This window comes from Numenius arquata, chromosome 9 (genome assembly GCF_964106895.1).
Source record: "Numenius arquata chromosome 9, bNumArq3.hap1.1, whole genome shotgun sequence".
NCBI classification, from domain to species: Eukaryota; Metazoa; Chordata; class Aves; order Charadriiformes; family Scolopacidae; genus Numenius; species Numenius arquata.
In genome coordinates this window covers 10,285,611-10,309,239 of record NC_133584.1, presented here as the reverse complement: position 1 = coordinate 10,309,239, position 23,629 = coordinate 10,285,611, and the positions used below count along the sequence as shown (strand labels likewise).

The following is a 23,629-nucleotide window of genomic DNA, read 5'->3' as shown; positions in this document are numbered from 1 at the left end:
CCTTGTTTAATATGCAAAATTCTCAATTTTGGGGGAATATGCCTTTAGGAAAATACTGTTTTCCCACTGAAAAAATATAAACATTTGGACATATCTAATTTTTTCAAAGTCACTTTTGGAATATTGTGTTCAAATGTAACCATTCTTTTTTTTTCTCATTTGAAGTGAATGAGTACGAACCCTTATTTTTCCCTATATAAGATAGCTCTGACATGAGACCTTTTTGAGATGCTGCCTGAATTATCAAGTTCTCTCTTTTTTCTGTCTTTTGAACTGTCCCTCATTAAAAGTTCATAGATTACTATTAACTAACTTCACTTATTTTGACTCAGATTTTCTATGCAGAGGTTACAAAATCTAGTAAGTGATGTTAATCATGACTCTCAGACTGTTTATTTTTTAAACTTTACTTGCAGAGCCTGAAGATGCATGAATTCTATTTCCTCTTGAATATGCATTGTTGTTCCTAAGGGATACTGAAGAATTGCTTTCCAGTCCCTTGTTGCATTAATGACAAGCATGTGCATTTTTCATGACCCAAAAGGAGAAACGACTGTGACGCGTTTATTGTGGGCCCTGGTCTGTTGCACTGTGCCTGGCTCTGTGCAAACTGAGTGCAGCAACTGCCTGTACGCCGCTGGTCTTTTCTGTGGAAGAGGCCAGTGCTTCCACTGCCATTTCTAAAGCGGTGTAGTTCGAAGTGCAGCGCTAACGTGTGTCTCCTTTCGGCCGCAACTGCTTTTACACAAAGAGTTTCACTGAATTTACTGAATTTCACTGAATTTTTTAGAGTTGGAAGGGACCATAGAGATCATCTAGTCCAACTCCCCTGCTGAAGCAGGATTGCCCAGAGCATGTCAGAGCATGTTACTCAGGACTGCATCCAGGCGGCTCTTGAAAATCTCCAAAGAAGGGGACTCCACAACCTCCCTGGGCAGCCTGTTCCAGGGCTCTGTCACCCTCACCGTAAAGAAGTTTCTTCTCATATTTGAGTGGAACCTCCTATGTTCCAGCTTGTGCCCATTGCCCCTCGTCCTCTCACTGGGAACCACTGAAAAGAGTCTGGCTCCCTCCTCCTTCAACCCACCCTTGAGATACTTATAAGCATTGATAAGGTCTCCCCTCAGCCTTCTCTTCTCCAGGATAAAGAGTCCCAGCTCTCTCAGCCTTTCTTCATAAGGGAGATGCTCCAAAGCATAGTTAGGAGTTAGGAGAGAACTGCCAACAGAAATGGTGTCCCTCTGGGCAGCAGGTAAACGGCTGTTGGTGGTGGAAGAGGAGCTATGTGTTGCAATTGCTTGCCTTTTTTCCCCTTTTTTTTGTTTGGGTTTGTTTTTTTTTTTTTAAAGAAAGTACAACGCAATGGTTGGCAGAGTCGTGATAATGAATGTTTTTCTCAGTATGGCAGCCTCTAATTAGACGGGAGGAAAGGATTAACTCTGGAATGTTTCCTTTGCTTCTTTCTAGAAGATCCTGCTGATCGTAGTTTCTGGTTGCACAAAACTTACTGATAGTGGAAGCTGTATCCTAACCCTATAGAGTTGCTTTCTTTGAACCCCCATTAAGAATCTGCTGTGCGAGATGCGCAGGGCACTCAGCAGGGTTAGGTGTAGGTGGCAGCCCTGAAGTTCTGAGCAGTGTGGTCCTGGTCTCTCCCCCGTCACCACCACCTGCTCGCTGCTGCCTGGTTAGCCTCCACCCGCTATCTTTTCAACTCCTTCCTGACACTGCCTTTTGCAGTTGCTCATCAGCTCCAATTCCCTGCTCAGAGCAGCATTGGCTGCAGCTGGCTGACCAGGACCATGTCCAGTCAGGTGGAGAGCATCTCCAAGGATGGAGACTCCACAGTCTCTCTGGGAAACCTCTTCCAGGGCTTGAACACCTGCACAGTAATTAATAAAAAAATAATAAAAAAGAAAAAGACCAAAACACTGCCAACAACAAAAAAGCCCTGTCTTCAGATGAAGCCTCCTGTGTGTCAGCTTGTGTTCACTGCCGCCTGGCCTGGCCACCACTGACAGGAGCCTGGCTCTGTCCTCATTGCACCCTCCCTGCAGGTATGTGTACACATTCATAAGATCCTCCTGAGCCACCTCTGTTCCCGGCTGAACAGTCCCAGATCTCTCAGCCCCCACAGTACATCAGATGCTCCAGTATGTTAGCCATCTTTGGGGCCCTGTGCTGGGCTCCAGTAAGTCCGTTTCTCTCTTGTACTGGGGAGCCCAGAGCTTGACCCAGCACTGCAGGTGTGGCCTGACCGTGCTGAGCCGGGAGGAAGGCTCCCTCCCTCTTCCTGCTGGCTGTGCTTTGCCTAATGCAGCCTGGGAGGCTGTTGTCCTGCTTTGCTGCAAGGGCAGGCTGCTGGCTCACGTTCATCTTGTCCACCAGGTCTTTCCCTGCAGAGCTGCTTTCCAGCCGGCGCCCCAGCGTGTCCTGGTGCGGGGGGCTGTCCCTCCCCAGGGGCAGGACTTCGCACTTCTTGCCAAACTGCATGAGGTTCCCGTCGGCCCATTTCTTCAGCCTGTCGAGGTCTTTCTGGATGGCAACACGACCCTCTGGGGTATCACCCAGTTTGACGTCCTTTGCAGACTTTGTCCCTGTTCCATCCCACTGGATTGCAGTTCTTTTGCTGCTTGGAAGACACAGTTTTAATCTCTCACCACATCACGTTTCTAGTCTTCCTTTCCAAGGGGGAGGCCGGAAGCAGGTTCGCATTTACATGTATTTCTCCAGAATAACTTCAGCTTTTCCCTCTTTTAATCTCTTCACAAGCTTTTCTCCCAGCCTTTTTGTTCCTGTTCTGCTTGTGTTTTCGTGGGCTCTGTTCTTGGCACAATGGGCAGCACAGAAATCTTCATCAAATAATCCCCCTTCACTTCCATAAGCTGTTCCTTACTTATCCAGCGCGCTTTATTATCCCGAAGTCCTAGTCTTTTAAATTTGAAAAGCTTTATAAACACAATAGTTTGGGCTAAAAAGCAAAACCTGGTTATTCAGTTTCAGCATGTGGTGCTTGGGTGGTCTTGAGCTCCTTCCAGAGGAACTGGCTTCTGTCCAGGCGAGCTGGCAGCCGGCTGTTCCGCTCGGCGCTGCCGCAGAGCCCCGTGGCACGCAGCTGCTCCCGGGTCCCTCTGCAGCCCAGAGACCTCCCCGGAGCCTCTGCTCTGAGCGTGCCGGCAAGGCAAAGACTCTCTTGGGTGTCAGGCTAGAGGGGCTGGAGCTATTTGCTAAAAATATTAATGTTTAGGTTTCATTATTGGTATTACGCAATGAAAAACATTAAGTAAAAAGCTCGTAATAAAACTTTAAAAAACAGTCAAGATGTCGTCTGGGTCTCACAAAGAAAAGAAACAAAGGTACGTGATCAACCACGTTATACCTTCATCCATTGTAGCTCTGGCTATTGTTCATCTGTCACGTCTCTCAAATGCTACAGGGGATACTATGAAGAATTATCTCGTGGGGAAAAATTATTATTTGTACATGCATGTAGACAGTGCCATTTAAACTTCTGCGTAATTCCAGTTTCACTTTTTAGGTGTTTTACTTTGCATTGAAACAATTTCTATTGATTTTTTTTTTTATATCCAATTCTAATTCACATTGCAAAAGGGCAAAAAACTCCTCATGTGCTGTTGGCAGCTGGTTATTTTTTTTGTGCTTCAGTATCTCTTGCTGTGCCACAATGAAGCATGTTAGCTACTTGCAGCAACACCGCTATTTCAAAGAGGAAAGAAAAGGACACGGGGATTTTGGGGTATGGTTGGGAGAAGTTCAGCCTGGTGCAACCCCGATTTTTCATGAGCAGCCCGGGGAGTCTCTACTCTGCTGTTTCTCGGGGACAGGTGGACAGACGGACGGATGGCAGATCCAGGCGGGGTTTCAGGGTGCCGGCTGCAGGGAGCTGCCGCTGTGCATCGGCCCAAACTGCTTCGCCAGCTCTTGTCTGTTCCTTGGACAGTGGCAGAAGCTGCTGCTGCAGTGAAGGTGATACGAGCCTGATTTGTACTGCTCATCATCAGTTGTCACTTCGATATGTCACTGACATTTTCCCGAGGAAAAACAAGAAGTAGTGGTTATTGTAGTATCTCATGTGAGGTTCAGCGTTGGTCAGATGTGGAAACCTACTTTTGATAATTGAGGGTGGGAGAGTTTTCTTTTGGTTTTGTTTGTTTAAGAAGGTACTGTAACTTTCTGTGTTTTGAAGGGTTAACACCACTGAAATGTGGGAATTAATATCACTGACTTCTTCTAGTGCTTTCTTGGGAGCACTGGGATTAGTGTCTCTGGCAGCCTGGTTTCTTACGGAGCCCTGGTAGCTGACAGCAATATGGTGGGTCTGTAGCTCTTGGTTTATGTCAGGCGCATTTTCACTTAGTTCCAAACCTTTAATAAATACTGCAAACTTCAGGTTTAATGCTACAGTCTTACTGCAGATGTCTTGACTGGCTTTTCGTAGTGCTTACTTGGTCAGACAGTAGGTCTATCTGAACTTTGTTGTGCGGAGTCGAGCAAGTGACTTGTCCTGAAAATAGAAGAAGGAGCTTCCCCCTTCAGTTGTTCCTGGATATAGCTCATCTCGGGCTACGTGCAGCGAGTGGAGTAGGCTTCCCGGCTGAGAAGGAGCATCTAGCTTCCAAAGGGCTGCTTCAGTGTCGGACAAACTCTGGACTGTGACTTGCCACCTTCCTCCTGGTGTACATTCCCTGTCCGGCCGCCCTTCCTGGTTGTCTTCCCGACTCAGCCGTGCTCCCAGGATCCCTGTGGCCTGGTGGCTCCCAACGGCCCCGAGCCCCGGGAGCTCTGATGCTCCAGCGCCCAGCACGGGTGCGTGCTAGCACAGGACGGGCTGCGGGGTGCAGGTGCTGGGCGAGCTGGTCTCCCCGCTCCCGCCCTGCCCTGGGGGAGCCCTGGCAGCTAGGGAGGGGAGCCGAGGGTGAGACAGCAGGGCTGAGCTGGGAAAGGCAACCTTCCGCGGGGAGGGAGGAGGAACCAGCGGCTGGTGCTGCTGAAAATGTGCTGCTTTTTTTCTCACACACCCCTAATGCAAACAGATGCTTTCTGTTTCTGGGGTCCCTGCACGCCCTTCGGCCTGTCTCCCCTCCTCTGCTCCCCAGCTCTCCTCTCCCTCCTCCAGGAGCTGACCCACATCCTCCGCTCCGGAGGTTCTCCCCAGGTGCTGCCAGCTCCCCTTCTCCAAAGAGCAGAGAGGGAGGAGAAGGGGAAGGGTCTGGCTGGTGCCCCAGAGCTGGTTGCCTACCCAAAGACCGAGGTGCCCGCCAGAGCGGGCTCCTAACTGGAGAAATGCCGGCGGCTTTCATGTGATCCAGGGCCTGTACTTCTGGGAGTGAATACGTGACATCAGCTTAATGCTTGCCTGAGTTTCCTGGTTTCCCTTTTAAAAAGAAGATTGCAGAATCTTCTTAAAAAAGATGGAAAAAAGGTGAAACGCTACCAGAGTTTCCAGACCAAGCATACGTAATGAGAAGGCAGATGTCTACAATCCCTACAATGCAGAAGTGGCAAGTAATTTTTTAAAAAACTTTTAATTGCACTGCTACTTTCAGTTCTTCGTAACTAAGAATAACCTTTTGCAATCTAAAATACTCCTTAAACAACCTAGGTTTTTGAAAGTGCCTTATACATTTCTCAAACTTTGAGACTAATCAGACATATAGTTTGTAAGTTGCTTGTTCGGAGCTATGTGGTTTTTCCAGTGAACCTGACAAGTTTTAACACGATCTGAGTGAAGTATGAAGGAAGAGAACCTTTATTCTGTATAATATAATTAAGAGAATTCAAGTATGCTTTCTTTTACCGAAAGAGGTGAAAAGGAATACGGTCCAAACCTTTTATACCAAATTCAGGTGTTTTAGTTACTGAATCTTACTTGATATGAATTAAACTCTACCAGGAACTAAGTTACTGAAACCATGGAACCTTCTGCACTTCGATTCATATCTAAGAAGGAATGAGTAGTAGAAAACCTTTTTTTTGCCGTTGGGAAAAAGACAACAAGTAACGTTTAATGAATGAATAAAAGGTTAGTAAAGCTGCGCTATTTTGAGAACTTTTCACGCTTTTAATTGATCTGATATTCAGTTTATGGTTCCAAATCTGGATTTCGGCAACTGTATCTTAATTCCTGTTTTCTTTTCATTTGAGGGTGATTAACAGCAAGAAGATTCACAGAACAACTTATCAAACGCTTTTCAGATGCTCAAAGATCACTTACCTGTCACCATTGTCGCCTTCCGCTTGTCTCTGAGCTGCATCTCGAAAGCGCCTTAGACTCCTCCAAAGTGCATCTTAAAACTACAGTAGGCACGTGGGTGTTTCTTGCGATAAGGTAGTTAAACAAACCATATCTGGAAGTAAGCTTTTTTGCTTCCGATGCCTTATTTTGCGATACCTGATCAGAGAGTCAAAATTCCCCTGGCCAGGAGCAACTGGAGCAACTGGCTTTCTCATTCCTGGGAATGACTCACATGCCAGGGTAGGTGAGCGGCGCGCTCCCGCTCACTTCCTGGCTCCGGAGCAGCTCAGGCGCCCAGGACGCAGACGGTGATTCACCTGAGAGGTGGGTTAGTGCCTGTTAAAGGCAGCAGCCTTCCTGCAGGGAGACGTTGCGAACAGGCTGAAGTCGTGTTTTACAGCAACCTGCGCAACCGTGCCCGTGTCTGTTGGTTAATACGGTTTTGTCTGCAGGGCGAATGTGAATTTAATGTGATACTGAAAAATCCTGTGCTGGATAGATGCAAATACCTGCTAATCGAGATTATCATGTCAGTTATCAATTTGACTATATTTAGACATCTTTAATGTGCTTTTAACAGATCCTCTCTTCTAAGTAGTGTGTAGGATGAAAGCAAAATGTTAAGTCTGTAACTAAATATTTCAGCTAAAATGACTAGACTGTTTGTTTATTGCATACTTTTTACTGTCATGGTGTCTGTAAGCCCGCTGAGTGTTGCAGTCCTGTCATCAGTGGTCCTGGGTGTACACATATTTAGAGTAAGATAATTTGGTTCCTTAAGAGCATTGAAATAATCATGGCAGTAGTTATTTTAGGACAAAATTTTGCTTCGTGTCAGCGGAGGATGAGGTGTTTAATTTCCCGTTTCTGCTGCCTTCTTAAAAAGAAAGCAAATATATATCACCCTCGTTAAATCTTCAGGAGAAAAGAAAAAATAATCTTAGAATCATAGAATCATAGAATGGTTAGATTTGGAAGGACCTTGAAGACCATCTAGTTCCAACCCCCATGCGATGGGCAGGGACACCTCCTACTAGAGCAGGTTGCTCAAAGCCCCATCCAGCCTGGCCTTAGACAATTCCAGGGATGGGGCATCTTAATGCTAGAGAGCAATGGCTGCCAAGTCACTTTTCTCGGACTGCTCTGTCTGTTCTGCCTTTTTTCCCCAAAGATCTGAGGGACTGAATCCCAGCTCCCCTCTTCTGAGACTGGATAGCCTTGTGCGTAGGTGCCCTTGGCAGCTGCGTGGAGCCCTGTGAGGAGCTGGAGCAGGAGCAGGTCCTATCAGCTCCCTCCTTGCAGTGGGGAACAGCTTCACCTGGCTGTGTGTCCAGGGGCTTTTGTCCTAATTTCCACATTTCTGCTAGTGGGCAGACTGTAAAATTCCCATTTGCTGCAGGACCTCTCCCTTGAATTGGGTATAGTCCCTGATTGTAGGAGACTTCTGCCATGGCTCATCTTTGAAGACCAGCTTTTGCAAGGCAAAACAGATAATGCAAATGAACCCAGCAGGAACATGCGTTATACTTCTATCATGTTTTCAGCATTATTACTGCAAGCTGCCAAACTGATCTCAGGAGCTGGATATTCTGACATTAAGTGATGGTCCCCATCGCACACATCACATCACTTGAGGATGGAGAAGGCTTTTTCTCCACTCTGAAAGAGTCTTTCCCTCTCTCAGACCTTGCACATGGCTATGCAGGACAGTGTGTGCCAGCCAGCATTTCACCTTCTTTCAGCCGTCTGTTGTGCTCCAGTGTCGAGCAGCTGCTTGTGTTTTGTTCCTCTCCCAACTGCTTGTCCTCTTTCTAGACTAATGGTGCCTTCTGTTTTCCTTCCAGTCTTTGCTTCGCTTCCTCTGGGGCTTTCAGCCTTTTTCCATGCTAAAGTTACTTGTGGTGGTCCAGTTCTCTGTTCTTAGTGTAGCCTGTGTAAGACAGGAGTATGTGCCCGACTGATGGTCTCGTAGGCTGCTCCTTTGAGCTGAGAAGTTATCCGATGGAGAGGGCAGTGAGAGCTGCCCTGGGATATGGTGGGAAGTGCTATCATCAGCGCAGCTCAGGTACGGTACGGCTCACTGCACAGCCACGCAAACGGCTTGATATCTCAGCATTAAATCTCTTTTAAGGTATTCCTCTCCAGTCTCCATAAATCACTGTCTTTGCTCTCTGGTAAGCGGGGACCTCATTATTCCTCTGGGGAGCATACAAGGCTGTTTGTCCTGCCCTCTCTCATGTGGCTGGGTGGTAACTGGGAGGCTCTGGAGCTATGGGAATATCTGGATGGGCTTCCTACTTTGAGCTCCTTGGTTGACTTTCAGCACAGTCTGGTTTACCTGAGGACAGGGTGCTGTGCAAAGTCTGTGCTGATTTTGGGGTCGGCCTCATCTCCTTCCTTTTGAGAGTTTGAGGGATTTCATTTAAGTCTCTTTCTTTGTTTGCCCTTTTGGGGATTTCTCAGATCTCTTCCCCAACACCAGATGTTTGCTGCTGGAGTCAGACCTCTTTCTAGTCAGCTTTCCATCTTACCTTAGCACCACTTTTTCACCACTGTGGTCTCCTCTCCAGTGGTAAGATAACCATTGTCCAAAGGGTCTGTTCTTTGGCTTTGTTACAACGTAGACCTGTCAGTACTAATGTTAATTTCTTACAGAGACCCAAGCCTTTAATAGTTGGTACTCTGTGAATAGAGTTTGTGTGTTAACAGTGGTCAAATAATAAATGGATTCATAAAATCTACATGAGAATGGGGTTGGTTGGTTTGTTTTTTGAATGTGGTACAACGGCACGCTAACTTGTCTTTAAAATATCTGTATTTTGGCATATCAGTAAAACTTAATGGATTGGAAACCACTGCCATAGCATCCCCTAGTAGGCATTTAATTCAGGTCTGTTGTTTGGCTGTTCTCAGGCTGGAGCAAGTCAGGACTGGCCGCCGCATGACAAGGAAATGCTATGGAGCTTGTCGTAAAAACAGCGCGAAAGAAATGTGAAGCTCTGATGTAAAGAGAAGCTGAAAGCTAACCTATAACTTTACTATTGTTCACATATTTAAAGGTTGGATGTTCCTTTTTGTATTCTGGTGATTAGAGAGCAATTCTCAGATTTCATAAGAGCCCGAACGACATTATTACAACAATTATTGTGTTGCTTCATTCTAAAACTCCTTTACTATCGTGTTTAGCAATATGAACTACAGGGTTATTTTTAAAGCAGATTAGCCACCTGGATAATATATGAGACTGGCTTTTTCTTTGTTTTAAACATTGAAAAGTGGTAGGATGATCAGAGCTTGTAATGCTGGGATGATTTACCCAGCGTTATACCTTCAGAAGTGCAAGATGGAGGTGCTGTTGTCAGTGGAAGTGTCTTGGAAGAGTGACGCTTCCCCTTTCCTTAGGTGGTTTCCTTCGACCACTGTTTTGATGGCTGTTACTAAAAGGGAAAGAGGGAGGAAAGGAGCTAGTTAAGAACTGACTTTTAAAAAGCTCTTTTTTTTTTTTTCCTCTATCCTGGAGTTCTTTGCATTATGTTGATAGGTAACCTGAAGTTGTGCACCTTGGCTGGCTGATCCTGTCTACAGACTTAGGTTATTCTAGTGCCTTTGGTTTCACATGCTGCTGGCTCTGTGTGTTTGTGTGTCGTCGTATGGGTAATATCTCGGTTGCTCAACTTGGCTTCCCAGCTCTTACTCACTTATGCAAATTGTTGTTTTGCATTTCTAATTAATTAAAGTACTGCTGTATGTTATGAGAGTTTTCTCAGTACTCGGAGTTGTAGGAGCCTTGATGGAAGGATGTGTATCACTGTGCCGGAGAGTCGGGACACATATGAAGTGCAGAATTTGTCTTTAGGTATTCAGGAATTAACTTGCTGTCCCATGGTGGAGAGGCAGTCTGCTACCAAATCGGGAAGGCTAGATGGTGCGTGTATTAGGCAAAGGTATAATATATTTACTTCTTCTGAAAAGCAAGTAAAATAAAATAAAATATACAAAGAAATATATGTAAGCCTTTGTGTATCTAAATAAGATTGATTTCCTATAAAACTCGACTGCCTACTGCCCTATAGTTCCCCTCTGGAGAGCCAAACAACCTGTAAAAATGTTTAGAATAAGTGTTAGTAGTTTTCGTGTGAACCTGGACCACAAGAGCCTGGAATAAAGTTCATTTGTCTGAACAAGTTTAAGGCCTGGTGCCAGTTTTCCAGTTTCTAGGTTGTCTGTTGCTTCTAGTCTGGAACATAGACAAGGTGAGCAAATGAACGTTTGGGTGCAGAAAGGAAAAGCTCTGCTGCTGCCTTATGGTGGTGACAGGCTGGAGTAAGCACACGTAAGGTGGAAACTTTATATGTGTTTGCTCTTTCTTGTACAGCTGCTGAATCTAGGAAAAGCAGATGTTTCTCAGCTGCTTCTGAGACATGAGAGTCAGTTGTAACTTTAACTTTTCAATTTAAGTTGGGAGAAAAATCAGATTTGGAAAAATGCTGACTGTTGTATTGAATATGCTGGTAAACTTTACTGAATTACATAAATTCCTTGACTGCACTAAAGAAATCTGGAGAGCCCAGAAAAGCAGCTTCCTATGGCATCTAGGCTCATGGCTTCCGTGTTTCTGAAGGCAGTCTGTTTTCAAAAAACGTCTCCATTTTGGTCAGGTGTAAAAAATAAAATACTGCTTTGGCCATTTTTTTGAGCCTTAAAAAGTAGAGACCTAAACTTTGAGGAGTTTTGACTCGTATGATTCTTACTTCCATCTGGAGGCAGGGATCTAAAAACTTGCAGAAAAAAGTGCAAAATCCCAAATGTTACCATTTAGGGAACTTCTTTTTCCTGTAAGTGGATCAACCTGATGTCCTACCCTTGCAGTCACCTTGCATTTCTCCGCTACGGAATTTGGTAACTCTGGCTCCCTTTTACCTACATAAGAAGCAACAGCTGAAAAACAGATGATTAAGACTCTTCTGAAACCTTTGGCACACCCCTTATTTAAGGAGCAACTCAGCCTATTTTGTGGTTACACCCACCCTTACATGCAGGCTCTTGGTTCTTAACTGTGTGTGCTGCCAGTATGTGTTTGTGCACAGCGTTAAATGAGCACTGGATTACAAGCAGCAGAAATGAGAAAATAAAAAACAAAACAAAACCCCAACAACTTCCACAGAGGAATAAGTTTTCTGTTCTTCAACATTTTGATAGTTTATCGCTACGATATTGCTCATTTTATGTTACTGTCTTTCTCTGTAATAACTACAAATATAGGACAGAGTTCCACTTTTAAATCCAGAGCTGGATGTGAGTCTGTGCTGGGAGCCCTGGGGACCTCCGCATTAGCTGTGCTGGTGTCAGTCATTCGGAAGAGGGAGGACTGAGCTGCACAGTTTCATGCTGAATTCTTCCCTCATACATCCAAAGCTCAGGAACACTGGTTTCCATGGGCACCTGCCTGGTGGAAGATCCCATCTGATTTACAAGCTGTCTCCTCCTGATGTTTAGCTCTGGTCACTGCTTTAATTGCTGTGCTATCTCAACAGGCTTAGAGAAACATTTTCAGACTCATACATTTTTTTAGGCAGTTGCTAAAGGGGTGACTATTTTAAGTAGCTAAGCTTTCAATATATTTACTTTTACTAAAGTAGCTAAGTTAATCCTGTTAAACACTCTGTGTGGGGGAGAGAAGAATTAATTCCTGAACAGCATTTAATCCTGAGAGGAAGACGCTGTTTGAGAAAACCTTGTTTTACAGGGAAGGTTGGAACCAGCTGGAAGCTGACGGGATTAGTTGAGTTTCTAGTTGTAAAAGGGTGTTACAGTTATGGAAAGTATGCAACGTGCCCAGTGGAGAAGGTACAGAGAGTGGAAATTACTAAATAATGTATATACACCTACCTGTGTGGCAGAGGCTGGGGAATCCCAAAGGCAGATGTAATTAATGCACACTAATCTAAAAACAGCTTTGAAAAAAATCAGGCTGTATGGAGCAACCTGCATGATTGTATTAGGCTGCTGTAAATATTTAATTTCTAAAAATAGCAATCGAGTGATGATCAAAGCACCTGGCACGTGTGAGGAGGCATAAAGCTAGCAGGAGAGCTTGAGAAGTGAAGTTTGTTAACAAGGGACGTCACTGCTTTCTCAGCAAGGTGCTGGGGACTCCAGTGGCACAGAGACAAGTGTCCAGGCAAGAGGGTTGATGGAAGAGAGCAAGTTGTGGTGCTGTCCCCGAGGCCCCTTCTGCAGTGCCATGTCACCTGAGCGGTGCGTGATGCAGAGGTGGTCCTCTGGGGTGGTCCTTCAGGGTGATGGGTATGTCAGGGGACAAGTAGCAGTAGGAACAGGTTATTTGAGAAGAGAGGAAGAATGGCTCAGGTCTAAGGCAAGCTTAACAGGTTTTTTTTTTTTAATATACTTTGTGGAGTTGGAGTCAATAAATGGTTGGTATTTCTTTCACATCTTTAAATAGTGAAATAAATGCCAGGCTTTTGGATTAAAAAGCGGTTTCTCTTTAGGGACAGTCCATTTGGACTTCTCCTGTGGGACAGCTAAAGGAGAGCTCTGCGAGTGGTGTGGTGACCTGGGTAGAGAGGGATCTTCTGGACGGTGAGGATTAGGCAGCGTTGCTTGCTGCCTTCTCTTTGCCCATCGTTGGGACTGGGCAGGGTGAATGTGTCACCGAGGGGGACATTTCTGGGTGTTCCCCTCTGGCGAGTGGTAGGGCAGGGGTGAATGCTGCGTGGCTCTGGGCTGCCCTGGGCAGGGGAAGCAGTCCTGGGCCTTCTGCTAGCCTGGGCAAGGAGTGTGCTCTGAGGGCACTGGGTTATTGCTGACTGCGCCCTCCACTGAAGTCGCCGCCAGGAGTGGAGAGGAAGAATGGTGAAACAGTGTAGGCGGCAGGAAAGTAATTACGTGTGTGAGAGAAATGGGTAGGGATGGGGAGGGACCGTGTCCTTCTTCCCTCTGTGAAGTACAGTCCCTCCTCTTCCCTGCCCTGCCATGTGCCAGCTGAGCTGACACCCAGTGTAAGAATTACTGACACACAAATTCAACAGCTCTGGGGTTTAATCCCAAATAAAGCTAAAGTGTCCTTAGAAGCAGCCATAGTCCGTAAGTGTTAACAAGTAAGGTTTTTTTTGTTTAAAGTGGATATGATTATTCTGTAGATTGTTTTGAGTTATATGAAGGTGTTTTAATTCATAGGCTGTGGTTTGTCTGTATTCTGTAAGGTGGACTTGATTTAGTGACCAAATCAGAAAAAATGATGTTCTCATTCACTTTGCAGAGCCAGCACAGCAACTCAAGGTTACAGACTGATCATGGTTAGTTTTATGCATCATCGATGCTATTTTTCTATTCAGACCGATGTGGTTATGGCTGTGAAGTCGCATGAGTGACTCCGAGGCGGTACGGATCCCTGCGGTGTGAGTGCGGCAGCGCTGTGGCTGGGCAGGCACAACCAAGACACGGCTGGGCTCCCCAGCTTTGATTAGCGATGGTGGTGTCAATGAGAGGGCACAGCTCAGGGGGAAGATTGGTTTTAGATCAGGGCCGGCGGTTCGAGTGACAGCTTTTTGTCAATCAAGGCTAAGCAGCAAGCATAAATAAGGAAATCCATCGTGCCATTTTTATTACGTATTAGTATTAGAGTACAACCACCCTTTCATTTTCTACAGAAGAAGTAAATTATTTGAAACTTCTCTGTGAATATGCAGAGACTGTGGAGCGTGAGGCTGCAGAGTCAAGATTGAGTAGCCGACGTTCGTGTGTCCAGTTCGGTTTTTGGGTTGGTTTGATCTGTTTTCCGAAATGTCTTTACTCTCCTGCATAACACCTTTTCTACAAATGGTTTGCACAAGAACATGTATATCAGGGGGTCCATGCAGACGTTTGTGGTAGCCAGCCACAGCGTGCTCTCTTTCGCAACGAAGAGCTGGTTCTGCAGGTGGCAGTCCATGTGGGTGGTCGTTTGACTCAGAGTATAGGGAACCCTGCTAAAATGAAAGGGGGCGAAGCATATGAAAAACACAGTGAAAATGACGAATACTTTCCCCTTGATCCTTTGTTCACTTTTGTTGTCTTTCTTCTGTGTTTTTATATAAGACTCGTATACCTTTTTGGCAATAATTATATAAAATAGGAACATGAGGATGAGAACAGTCCAGAAAATGAACTGACAGATGTAATTGACGGCTTCGTGCCATTTGAGTCCAAAGTAATTCTTCAACGAGGCACACTTCTTCACGGATTGGGGTGTTGCTTTCTTGTTCGATAAGATCATGTTAGGTAGAGAGAGAACGAAGAAGAAGAGCCAGACCAGACCCGCAAGAATTTTTGCTGAGGTCAGGTTTTGCACCCAGAACTTCCCAAAAGGTCTCACAATCTTGAGAAATCTGTCAAAAGCAATGAGGCCAAGTAGCACTATGCTAATATACATGGTGTCATAAAATACTACGGCTGAGAAGCGACAGACAAAGGCTTTGAGTTGCCATGGTCCCAGGCCAGAGTCCGTCAGGATTTTCAGAGGAAGCATCAGGGTCATTACAAAATCAGAAACTAAGATATTTTTCAGGTAGACAATGAAAGTTGATGTGCTTGGGATATGGAAGAAAGCCCAGAAAGCCAGGCTGTTCAGTACGAGTCCCAGAAGGAAGACAAGTGTATACAGTACTGGGAAGACCAGGTGGGTGACTGTGGTGTCTCGTTGGCACGGTGCGGAGGAGGGTGCTCCACTGGAGTTACTGAGGATACTCTTGTTTGCGAAGTCTCCCATTGTTTGAAATAGACTTGGGTGAAAAGGAGAGAGAAAACACAAAACACGCTGTATTTAAAAGTACATGCTTCTTGTAGTGACTGGCAGGCTTACACAAATAAACACGAAACCTGAATGTGCTTTAAATAGACTGACTGATTTCTCTTCTAGTTCATAGAAAATCTAAATATCTGCTTACATTGTTCACAAACAAATGTCTAATGAAAAGTTAAAATGGTATATATTCATTATGGAGGCCTAAGATAATATTATAGCAAGGTATAACAGCAGATTGCACCATTTATCTTTACATGCAAATGTATTTGAACACTCAATAGAAATTTTACAGTTGTGGCCCAAAAGCGAGGTGCTTCTGGGAAGGTGACTTCTGCTATTTCTTACCAAGCACACAACATCTTTCCTTTCTCAGACTGAAATAACATTTTCAAAATAAGATGCAGACAGCTTGTTATCAGCCTCTTACATCTCAAAGCCAAATGCCCGAGTGCCCCATCACACCACATGATCCTGCAAGTACCTGAGCAAACCTGGCAGCAGCTGTTTCAGAGAGGGGTCTTTGGCTCTCTCCGGTTCATCCGCTGTTCCTCTGCTGACAGAAGCCTTGAGCAAAGTATTAAGAATGGGGAAATGTGTAGAAAGATGCGACTTTTTCTGTTAGTGTGTTGTTTCCTTCCTCATTTTTATGTATCGCCTGAGTTAGTTAATCACGTTTGCTGTTGCTTTTCTCTCTTCCTTTTGCGCTCTGTCAGAAAGTACACTGCCTTCTCCTACACTAATGAAGAAAAAAATTACTATATCCATCAAGACAGGCACGTTTTCTGACTTTCTCTTTGTATGAGGCAGACCTGATGACACCTACACTGTGCCGTTATGATGTGGCTCCATTAGAGACATGGGGTGAACAAACATAGAGTGTTTCCTGACAGCTTTCCAGGATAATCCTCAAATGTAGCTCTGAGTTCTTGTTTGTGTGTGTGAGTTCCCCCGCTCTGGACAGCGCTAGTCGTTGTCAAATACATGATCAGAAAAGTCTGTTCAGAGCCACCCTTACAATGAGTTACTTGGCTACAGAATCATCTGCACTGACATGTTCTGGAACTGTTCCCTCCTTCTGTAGCCTATTAATATTGACACATGAACCTGAGCTTGACTTCTGATTTCCAGAATGGGCTTTCTGGTTTATTTTAGCATCATTGTAGCCAGGTGATAGAGCATGCTGGTTACAGCCATTTTCTGGTTCTGGCAGAAGCTGCTGCCCTTGCATGGTATGCTTCGTATTTATTATGTGTTTATTATGTATAATGTTGGAATCTAGCGCATTTCTCTGTGAACAGAACATCTTGTATAAATTTAGCTGAGTCGTGTGATTTGTCTTGTATTTTTCTGTCAACTGATGTTACTTAGGGTTCAGGCTCTTTGCTGCCATGTGGGAAACAGCTCAGGTTCAAGCCATCCCTTTGTGGGCAGACGTGGATTGTTTTTTGAGTTTCTCAGGCTGCAGCTGCATTGACAAGAAGTTTGGGCATTAGTATCTACATTTTAGTTAATGTAGATGTCCATGATTTTGGTGTTAAATGGCTGGCAGAGAGCAAAGATCCTTGAGGATGACCAGGATGAAGGTCACCCTGACCGTTGTCATCAGTGTGACATGTCCTTAGCTGCCTCACCCAGCTTCTGTTCATTCATCAAGAGCTATATAAAGCTGAGACGGTCCATTGCAATACCCCAGGACTGATGTCCAAAGCAGCATCTTGCCCGTTTTCTTCCATGCTGGCCTCTTGACACTCTTCCCAGCTGTAAGAGGCAGGTATCAAGTGCCTCCATGTATCCTCTTGGCAACTGCTGTGTGGTGCATGGATAGCTGTAGTGTCTGTTGTCTAAATCGCTCATCTGATCAGGAAAAGCACCTGCCGGATAATTGCCACTCTCTCTCCATGTGTAGGTGTGAAAAAATGTGGGGAATGGGTGTTGGGTGGAAGTGGGGCATCTCGCGCTTCCTTCTGGGCATCAGCTGGAGCTGATGAGTCCTGGGCCCCAGCTGGTTGTGGGGAGCGTGCTCTGGGGTGTCTGGCAGCGCTGGTTCCAGGGAAATAATGGTGACCTGTTTTCTGTGGTGTAACAACCCAGCTACTGATTGTAATCGGTGTTGGTGCATATACCAGCATAAGCAGTGCACGAAACATTTTGTAAAATACTTAATTCATCTAGGCAGGTTATAAGAGATGCATAAACTCTAAGGCTGAGGGCTAAAGTAAGTGAACCATCTTTTAACTCTTTAGGAAATCAGTAGTGAAAACGCCTGGTGCCCTGCCAGGCGCAGGTAAGTACTGGAGAAGGGTAGACAGGCAGTGGCTTTTGGCAGGACTGAGCTCTTGCACGATGGTGAAACATATTTCTGAATTGGAGCTGTTTTCCAGTGATGATAAATTAACCATAATTTATTACAATAGCCTGGAACGTTTTTCATGTGTGGTTGTTACAATACCTGAAAATGTTACATACCTGAAAATACTTTACTGTTTTTTTTCAACTTTTCCAAATGAAAAAGGCGAAGTTGTTATAATTTTATACAATGCAAAAAAAGGTACCCTTAATAATCAGTAAAGGTTTTACCATGAGTCTTTCTTCAAGATTTAAGTATTCTGTAAATTGAGTCTTTGTATATTTTTCTCATATAATATAATGTTATCTATACAAGTGTACATTTCTGTTTATTTTTCATATAGTAAGGCGAAGTATTTGAAGATTTAATTCACATCAACATAAGCCCGATTATGAAATAATTTCCTCTGACGTACAACTATTAATTATTGGTCAATGGATTAAGAACTGCAAGCATATAATGAGATAAGCAAAATGTTATTCTGTTACCAAAATTCTGCACAGATAAATAGCTTATCTACATATGTCCTATATTTCTGTTGTCTGCCAGTTGCATACAAGGTGACAACTCCCTGTATTTAAAAAATCATGCTTACTGTGGATTTTAATTGCATCTCCCAGATCTTGTGTTATTATCAACTTTGTTCTGGCCCAAGTTAAGCTATTTCTGCAAAATCTTTGCAGTTCATAATCTCATCTGTAGCGTTTCATGACACTGTATTAATTTTTTCCTTACAGCCCCAATTATAAGTTCAAACTTCTTCCTAGCAGTTCTGACAAGCGTGGAGGTTGTGATCAGTTGGTGCTCTTGGTTTTTTCCAAGCTCTCTCAGTTTCACCGTTTTTGCAGTCAGTGATGTTGGTTCCAGGGTGCTTGTGCTTTGTCTGTAGGACCAATTTCTGAAGAAGTCGGTGAAATTCTATATATTCTTTGCAGGATTTGTGTTGCTTCCTCCCACCAATAAACGTACGTGGCTGAGAAGGGGTATGGGTAGTTCTTAGCTTTAAAGTGGTGTCTCGTCTGTGTCATCTCCTTCGTTCTGCTCCTTCATCTGAGCTCTGAGTTCCAACAATGCTGTGTGTTTGCACAGCATGTCTAGCAAGGACTTTCTAAATGACTTGCAAAGGAAAAAATATATGAATGGATCTAGGCAAGCATTTAGCGATGTCAGCCACAAAGTGCTCTCTTTTAAATAGAACAAGGTGTTCCGAGCAGAGCATTCAAAAACGTCTCTTGTTTGGCTCAACGTGTAGGGGATTCTAGTGAAGTGGAACGGCACAAAACAAATAAAGAACACTGCGATAATGATGAAAACCTTCAGATTTACGGTCTTTTTGGATGCTTTTCCTGTGCATCTTGTCCTTTTATAGGATTTGTACAGTTCTTTACTTATGAGTATGTAGCATACAACTATGACTGCTAAATTAACCCAGAAGATAAGTTGACAAATATAGTTTACAGTTTCGTGCCAGACTAAGCCAAAGTCGGATTTCAAGCGAGCACACTTTTTTACGTTCTCAAGCGTTTTCTCTTTGTTTGTTAGAATCATGTTGGGTAATGAAAGAGCAAACATTGATATCCAAATTGCTGTGGACAGGATCTTGGCACCTAAAAGGCTCCTTGGTGTTGATGTTCTGAACGGCGAAGAGGCTTTCTGATAGCGATCGATAGTTATTAGACCAAGAAACAAAATGCTAATGTACATGGTGAAGTAAAATACAACCTGGGTGACCTGGCACACAAATCCTCTCAGTACCCATGATACCAACTTTGCATCGCTCAGGATTTTAAATGGAAAAGTCAAGATCATGAGTAAGTCAGAAATGACAGTATTCTTGAGGAAGATGATGAAATTAGATTTACTGGATATTTTAAAGAAGACCCACATTGCCAGGCCATTCATGGTGAGACCCACCAGGAACAGAATTGTATAAAGCAAAGGAAAAATGACTTGACTGATTCTGCTATCGCTGGTGCAGTTGCTGTTGTTTCTAGCATAGCTGAAGTTGGTTGTGGCTTTCATTTGCACTTCGTCTTGCCCCCGGCTCCCTGTAAAAACAAACAAGAAAAAAATTAAATTATGTTATATCTGTCATAAGGGAGAAATGTCCCTTTTCTGTGGCTTCCTCAGTGTGAAAAGGGGTAGCATCTAAACTTGTTTTGACTGCAGGTTTAACAATGTCAGGCTGAAGTAAAAGGAAACAGTTGCCCCTTTTTATTATATTTCTGTTTGGCTGTCCGTCTGTCTCTCCCCACATTGTTTTCTGGTTGTCCTTGAAAACAATGTCTGCCCTCCCCTCCCTGCCCCTGCTCAGCTCACAGGCCACCGCCACTTCGCCCGGGTACCCAATGGGTAGAGGTGACACCCCACAAAGCCACTGTGTGTTGCTTCCAAGGGGAAGAGAGTGAGAGAGGAGAACCTGCTCCTCAGCCCTGCATACTAGCACTGGGGCAGCTAACGGTGACTGTCGCTTCAGTGGTTACACGTTTGCCAGCAAAGCCTGAAGTTATTTGTAGCTTTATTTATGTAGGTGTTTATGGATGCCTCTCTTTCTAGTTTGACAGTTTATCCTGTCATTTTTCCTAAATCAGTTACTTTACCAGTGCTGTGTTGCAAATCAGTTTAAAACTTCATTGACTGGAGCCCGCACGCAGGAGTTGCAGCCTCCCGTGCTCTGCCGCTGCCGAGACCCCTGGCTAGAGCTGCGCCACGAAACCAGGAGCTCCTGGTGGCCACAGCTGGCCACAAACACTCAGCAGCCGGCATCTGCCTAGTTGGTAACAGGGGATGGGCTGAAAACTGTTACTCTTAGTCCAAAAACCTTGATCAGGTCAGGTCTGAACCTAACTGCTTGCCTGAGAAAGCCAGGCAGGGATGTGGAATCAGTCAGTGGTGCGTTTCAAAAGGAGTAATTCTCACGAGTGTAGCGAGGCAATTGTAAAAATTGCTGTATTTCTGTGTGATCCTTGCCTCTCTCAAATAAAGCACTCAGGGGAATTGACACTTTGTCAGCCAATGCTCCAGCATCTCTGACATCTTCCTTTCACAGCTGCGAAGTTTTATTTCTATCAGTAAGATAGAAATAAATTGGCTTATGCTTTGAAGCATGTAACGGGTTTAGCTGCCGAGTCTAATCCTAATGAAATAAGTATTCCCTAAGCATGCAGTCAGACACCACTCCCTTCACCCCAAAATCAAAGAGAATCTTACCCTAGCGCGCTGTTGAGAAGCGATGAAACGTGTGGGTATTTCCTGTGATGGGAAGCTGGTGCTGCTGACGGAGGGTTGGTGGCAGTTCCTCTTAGCTCTTCACCGTGTGGGCAGGCAGGAGTGTTCGTCTGTAAATCCCACAGAGTGAGGAGAGGCTGGAGGAGCAGCTGTGCATCCCAGTTCTGAGACTTAGACCTTCCTCTGGCTTTGAACCGGTTTCTTAGCCGGAGACAGCTGCAAATTTCAGGTGACGTTCTCAGTGCTTCTGCTTTTGTTTCCTCTAGAAGAAAGAGAGAAATAGAAATTTTAAAAATAATTAGAGATTTACTTCCTGCTTTTGGCCTACAGAGTCACTATTTTTAAAAGAGAGCTTGTATTTTGTAATACTCTGCAACTTTTCTGAGCACAGAGTTGCACTCCCGTCTACTACCTTTTTGCCTTGTGGTTCTTTAGTATTGTTTTTGTACCAGCCTTATTTCTTTAAAACTTTCAAAGTAGTTTTATGTTTAAAGAAGGTAGTGATTGGTTAGTTTGGGGAAGGTAAGTATGTTACCAAACAAAATATTTATACCTTATATGACTGGCAAAGCAGTTCTCCAAATTTTTAAGTTATATACAGTGCATGAACACTATATGATACATTTTATTAGAAGGCTAAATATAACCAGTTACAATTTAAATAAATGATGGCATATTTCAATTTCGCTTGGACGTGCAAAATAGAATTTTAGGAATTAGGCTGCGTCTTCTTTTCCATGGGCTTGTACATAGTAAGAAAGAAATGGCACACAGTTTCTAAGACGTCCTGTCTTCTGTTTACTGATCTGCTACTGAATCTCAATCCAGGGGACAGTTAGGAGGGCCATCCGTGTGCGTCTCCTGCCTCTGTCCTTAGAGGTACATACAGAATCCATAATATCGGATTACATTTTTTCCCCTCTGTGGTTTTACCCTGTCTCCTTAGTGATTTCATTTGGCACTGTTTCCTCCATACTGATAACTACAGGAGATTTTTTTGTGACAAAGAGTTAGTTATTGTTTATTGCAGCTTGGGCTGTTTGGGTCAGGTTTCTGCAGGTGATGGCAGAAAAAAGAAAAGGGGCCTCACTCGTATCTGGTCTTTTCAGGATGAATCTTCAAGTCATGAGTGTAACCAGCGCATGATTCTCCTTTATGGTGTTGGCAAGGAGCGTGATGAAGCAAGACATCAGCTGAAGAAGATTACCAAAGACATCCTCAAAATTCTGAATAAGAAGAGTACTACTGAAATGGGTGGTAAATGCTTTAACGCTGCTGTATGGTAGCCTGTAGTGAAGGTCATGGGAGCTGTGAGGTGCTCAGCAAGTTGTCTGGAGCCGTGCGTGTTGATCACTTAATTTGGCTTTCATCCCCTTCACAGCCACTGGGTGAGGTACTGGCCGGAGTCCCGCAGCGCAAAGTGCAATCTGCTCGCCTGCCTTATGGCTGCGCCAGGACAGCCCATTGGGGCTAGAAATCTCAGCTTTCCATTATAACAGCTTGGCTGTAAACACCTGCGTTAGGCTAGAGCCTGGAATATGAGATACTGACCAGGGAGTGATACGTTTTCCTTACCCTCCTAGTAAAACTGTATGACTGTTTTTGAGTTTTTCTTGGGTGTCACCTTTTTGCATTGGAGTAACCTCAAAGCAGCTTTGATATTGTTACATGCTGTGGCGTACATTTGTCCCAAGTATAATGTAAAAGTGAGGCAAGTAGGGTTTTATGTAGTCACGAGTAAAGCTTATTAAGATTTTTATTGTCTTTTAAATCAGTAATAATGCAAAGCTACTAGGCCTCCATTAAATAGAAAATGACTAAAGTAATTTTTTATCTGTTAAGTTGGGGATGAAGGGCAAAAAGCCAGGAAGACCAAACAAGAAGCATTTCCAACCCTAGAGACCGTGTTCACAAAACTACAGCAACTGTCCTATTTTGATCAACATCAGGTGACATCTCAGGTACTTCCCTTGTATAAAACTGTAACTTTTTACATTCTGCTGCAGAGATATCAAATAGAAAGTAAATCTAGTTTTTTAGATGTGTTTTATATATACCAAGAATTTTCAGTGTGCTGCTTCTTTAAAGGCAGAGGAAAAAAAAATGCTGCCTTGTTATTCTAAAATACCTGCTTTAGTGGATATTTGGGTGTTTGGTTTGGTTGTTTGGGGTTTTTTGTTTGTTTGTTTTACAAGAAGCTTTCAGGGTTATTATAAATGTCACAATTTTTAATGAAAATTGAATTTCCATTAACAGGATTGTTTGGGGCTCACTGGTAAATTAGACACTTACTAACCAATCTTTTGCATGTGTACAAGGTACATTACTGCATCTGTGTTTATGAAGGATGGGGACCTCCTCCGTGGTTTTGTGCAACAAACTGAGTATGTCTCTTCGAGAAGCTGGCGGATAATACAGTTTGTTCTTCATATTAGAATTTACAGTCAACCTTTACCGTTAAGAAGTCATATCAGTGGCTGACTGGAGAACATAAATAGTTTATTTTAAATGACAAGCCTGGTTTTCCTGGTTTATATTAGGATTTGTAAGTGTGCAAATCTATCAGCATTGGATTTCATTACTTTGGCAGATGTTGCTGTTTCTAAGTTTATTTTAATAACCAGAGGCTAACAAAGTGAACAGAGTCAGAGGTACACATTAATTTTTAAGATATTTTTGGATCTGGTCCTTTGATTTGATGTATTGCGTGTTTTGTTTGCAGGATAATTAATTATCTGAAAGCCCTCAATAAAAAGAATCACAATGCAGTAAAATGAAAAGAAAAATTATTTTGCTTCTCCTTTAAAACAAAATTGTGTTTAAAAATACCCCACAGGGTTAAAAATCAATATTGTAGATGTTAAGAACAGTTTGACCCTCAACTGTATGGTAGCAGAACAGCATTTTCTGTATTGCCAGTTTTGAAAATAAAATGTCATTACAACTGACTTGCAGGATAGTAGAGTTACAGATATCCTGATGCATGATTTGTTAG

At 43.8% G+C, this 23,629-nt stretch overlaps 3 protein-coding genes across 3 annotated transcripts in view; 1 reads left to right on the top strand and 2 right to left on the bottom strand.

The window, feature by feature from the left end:
* Positions 1-23,629, top strand: part of MED12L (mediator complex subunit 12L) — a 148,138-nt gene that overhangs the window by 82,067 nt on the left and 42,442 nt on the right. Inside the window, exons 15-16 of the mRNA XM_074152934.1 lie at positions 21,744-21,891; positions 22,477-22,595. Coding sequence (XP_074009035.1) covers positions 21,744-21,891; positions 22,477-22,595 — 267 coding nt within the window. The remainder of the gene's footprint in view (positions 1-21,743; positions 21,892-22,476; positions 22,596-23,629) is intronic.
* Positions 13,992-15,023, bottom strand: P2RY13 (purinergic receptor P2Y13). Its single transcript, XM_074153524.1, has one exon. The coding sequence runs from the start codon at positions 15,021-15,023 to the stop codon at positions 13,992-13,994; it is 1,032 nt and encodes a 343-aa protein (XP_074009625.1).
* Positions 18,409-19,428, bottom strand: P2RY12 (purinergic receptor P2Y12). Its single transcript, XM_074152935.1, has one exon. It carries the CDS (start codon positions 19,426-19,428, stop codon positions 18,409-18,411), a length of 1,020 nt encoding a protein of 339 aa, XP_074009036.1.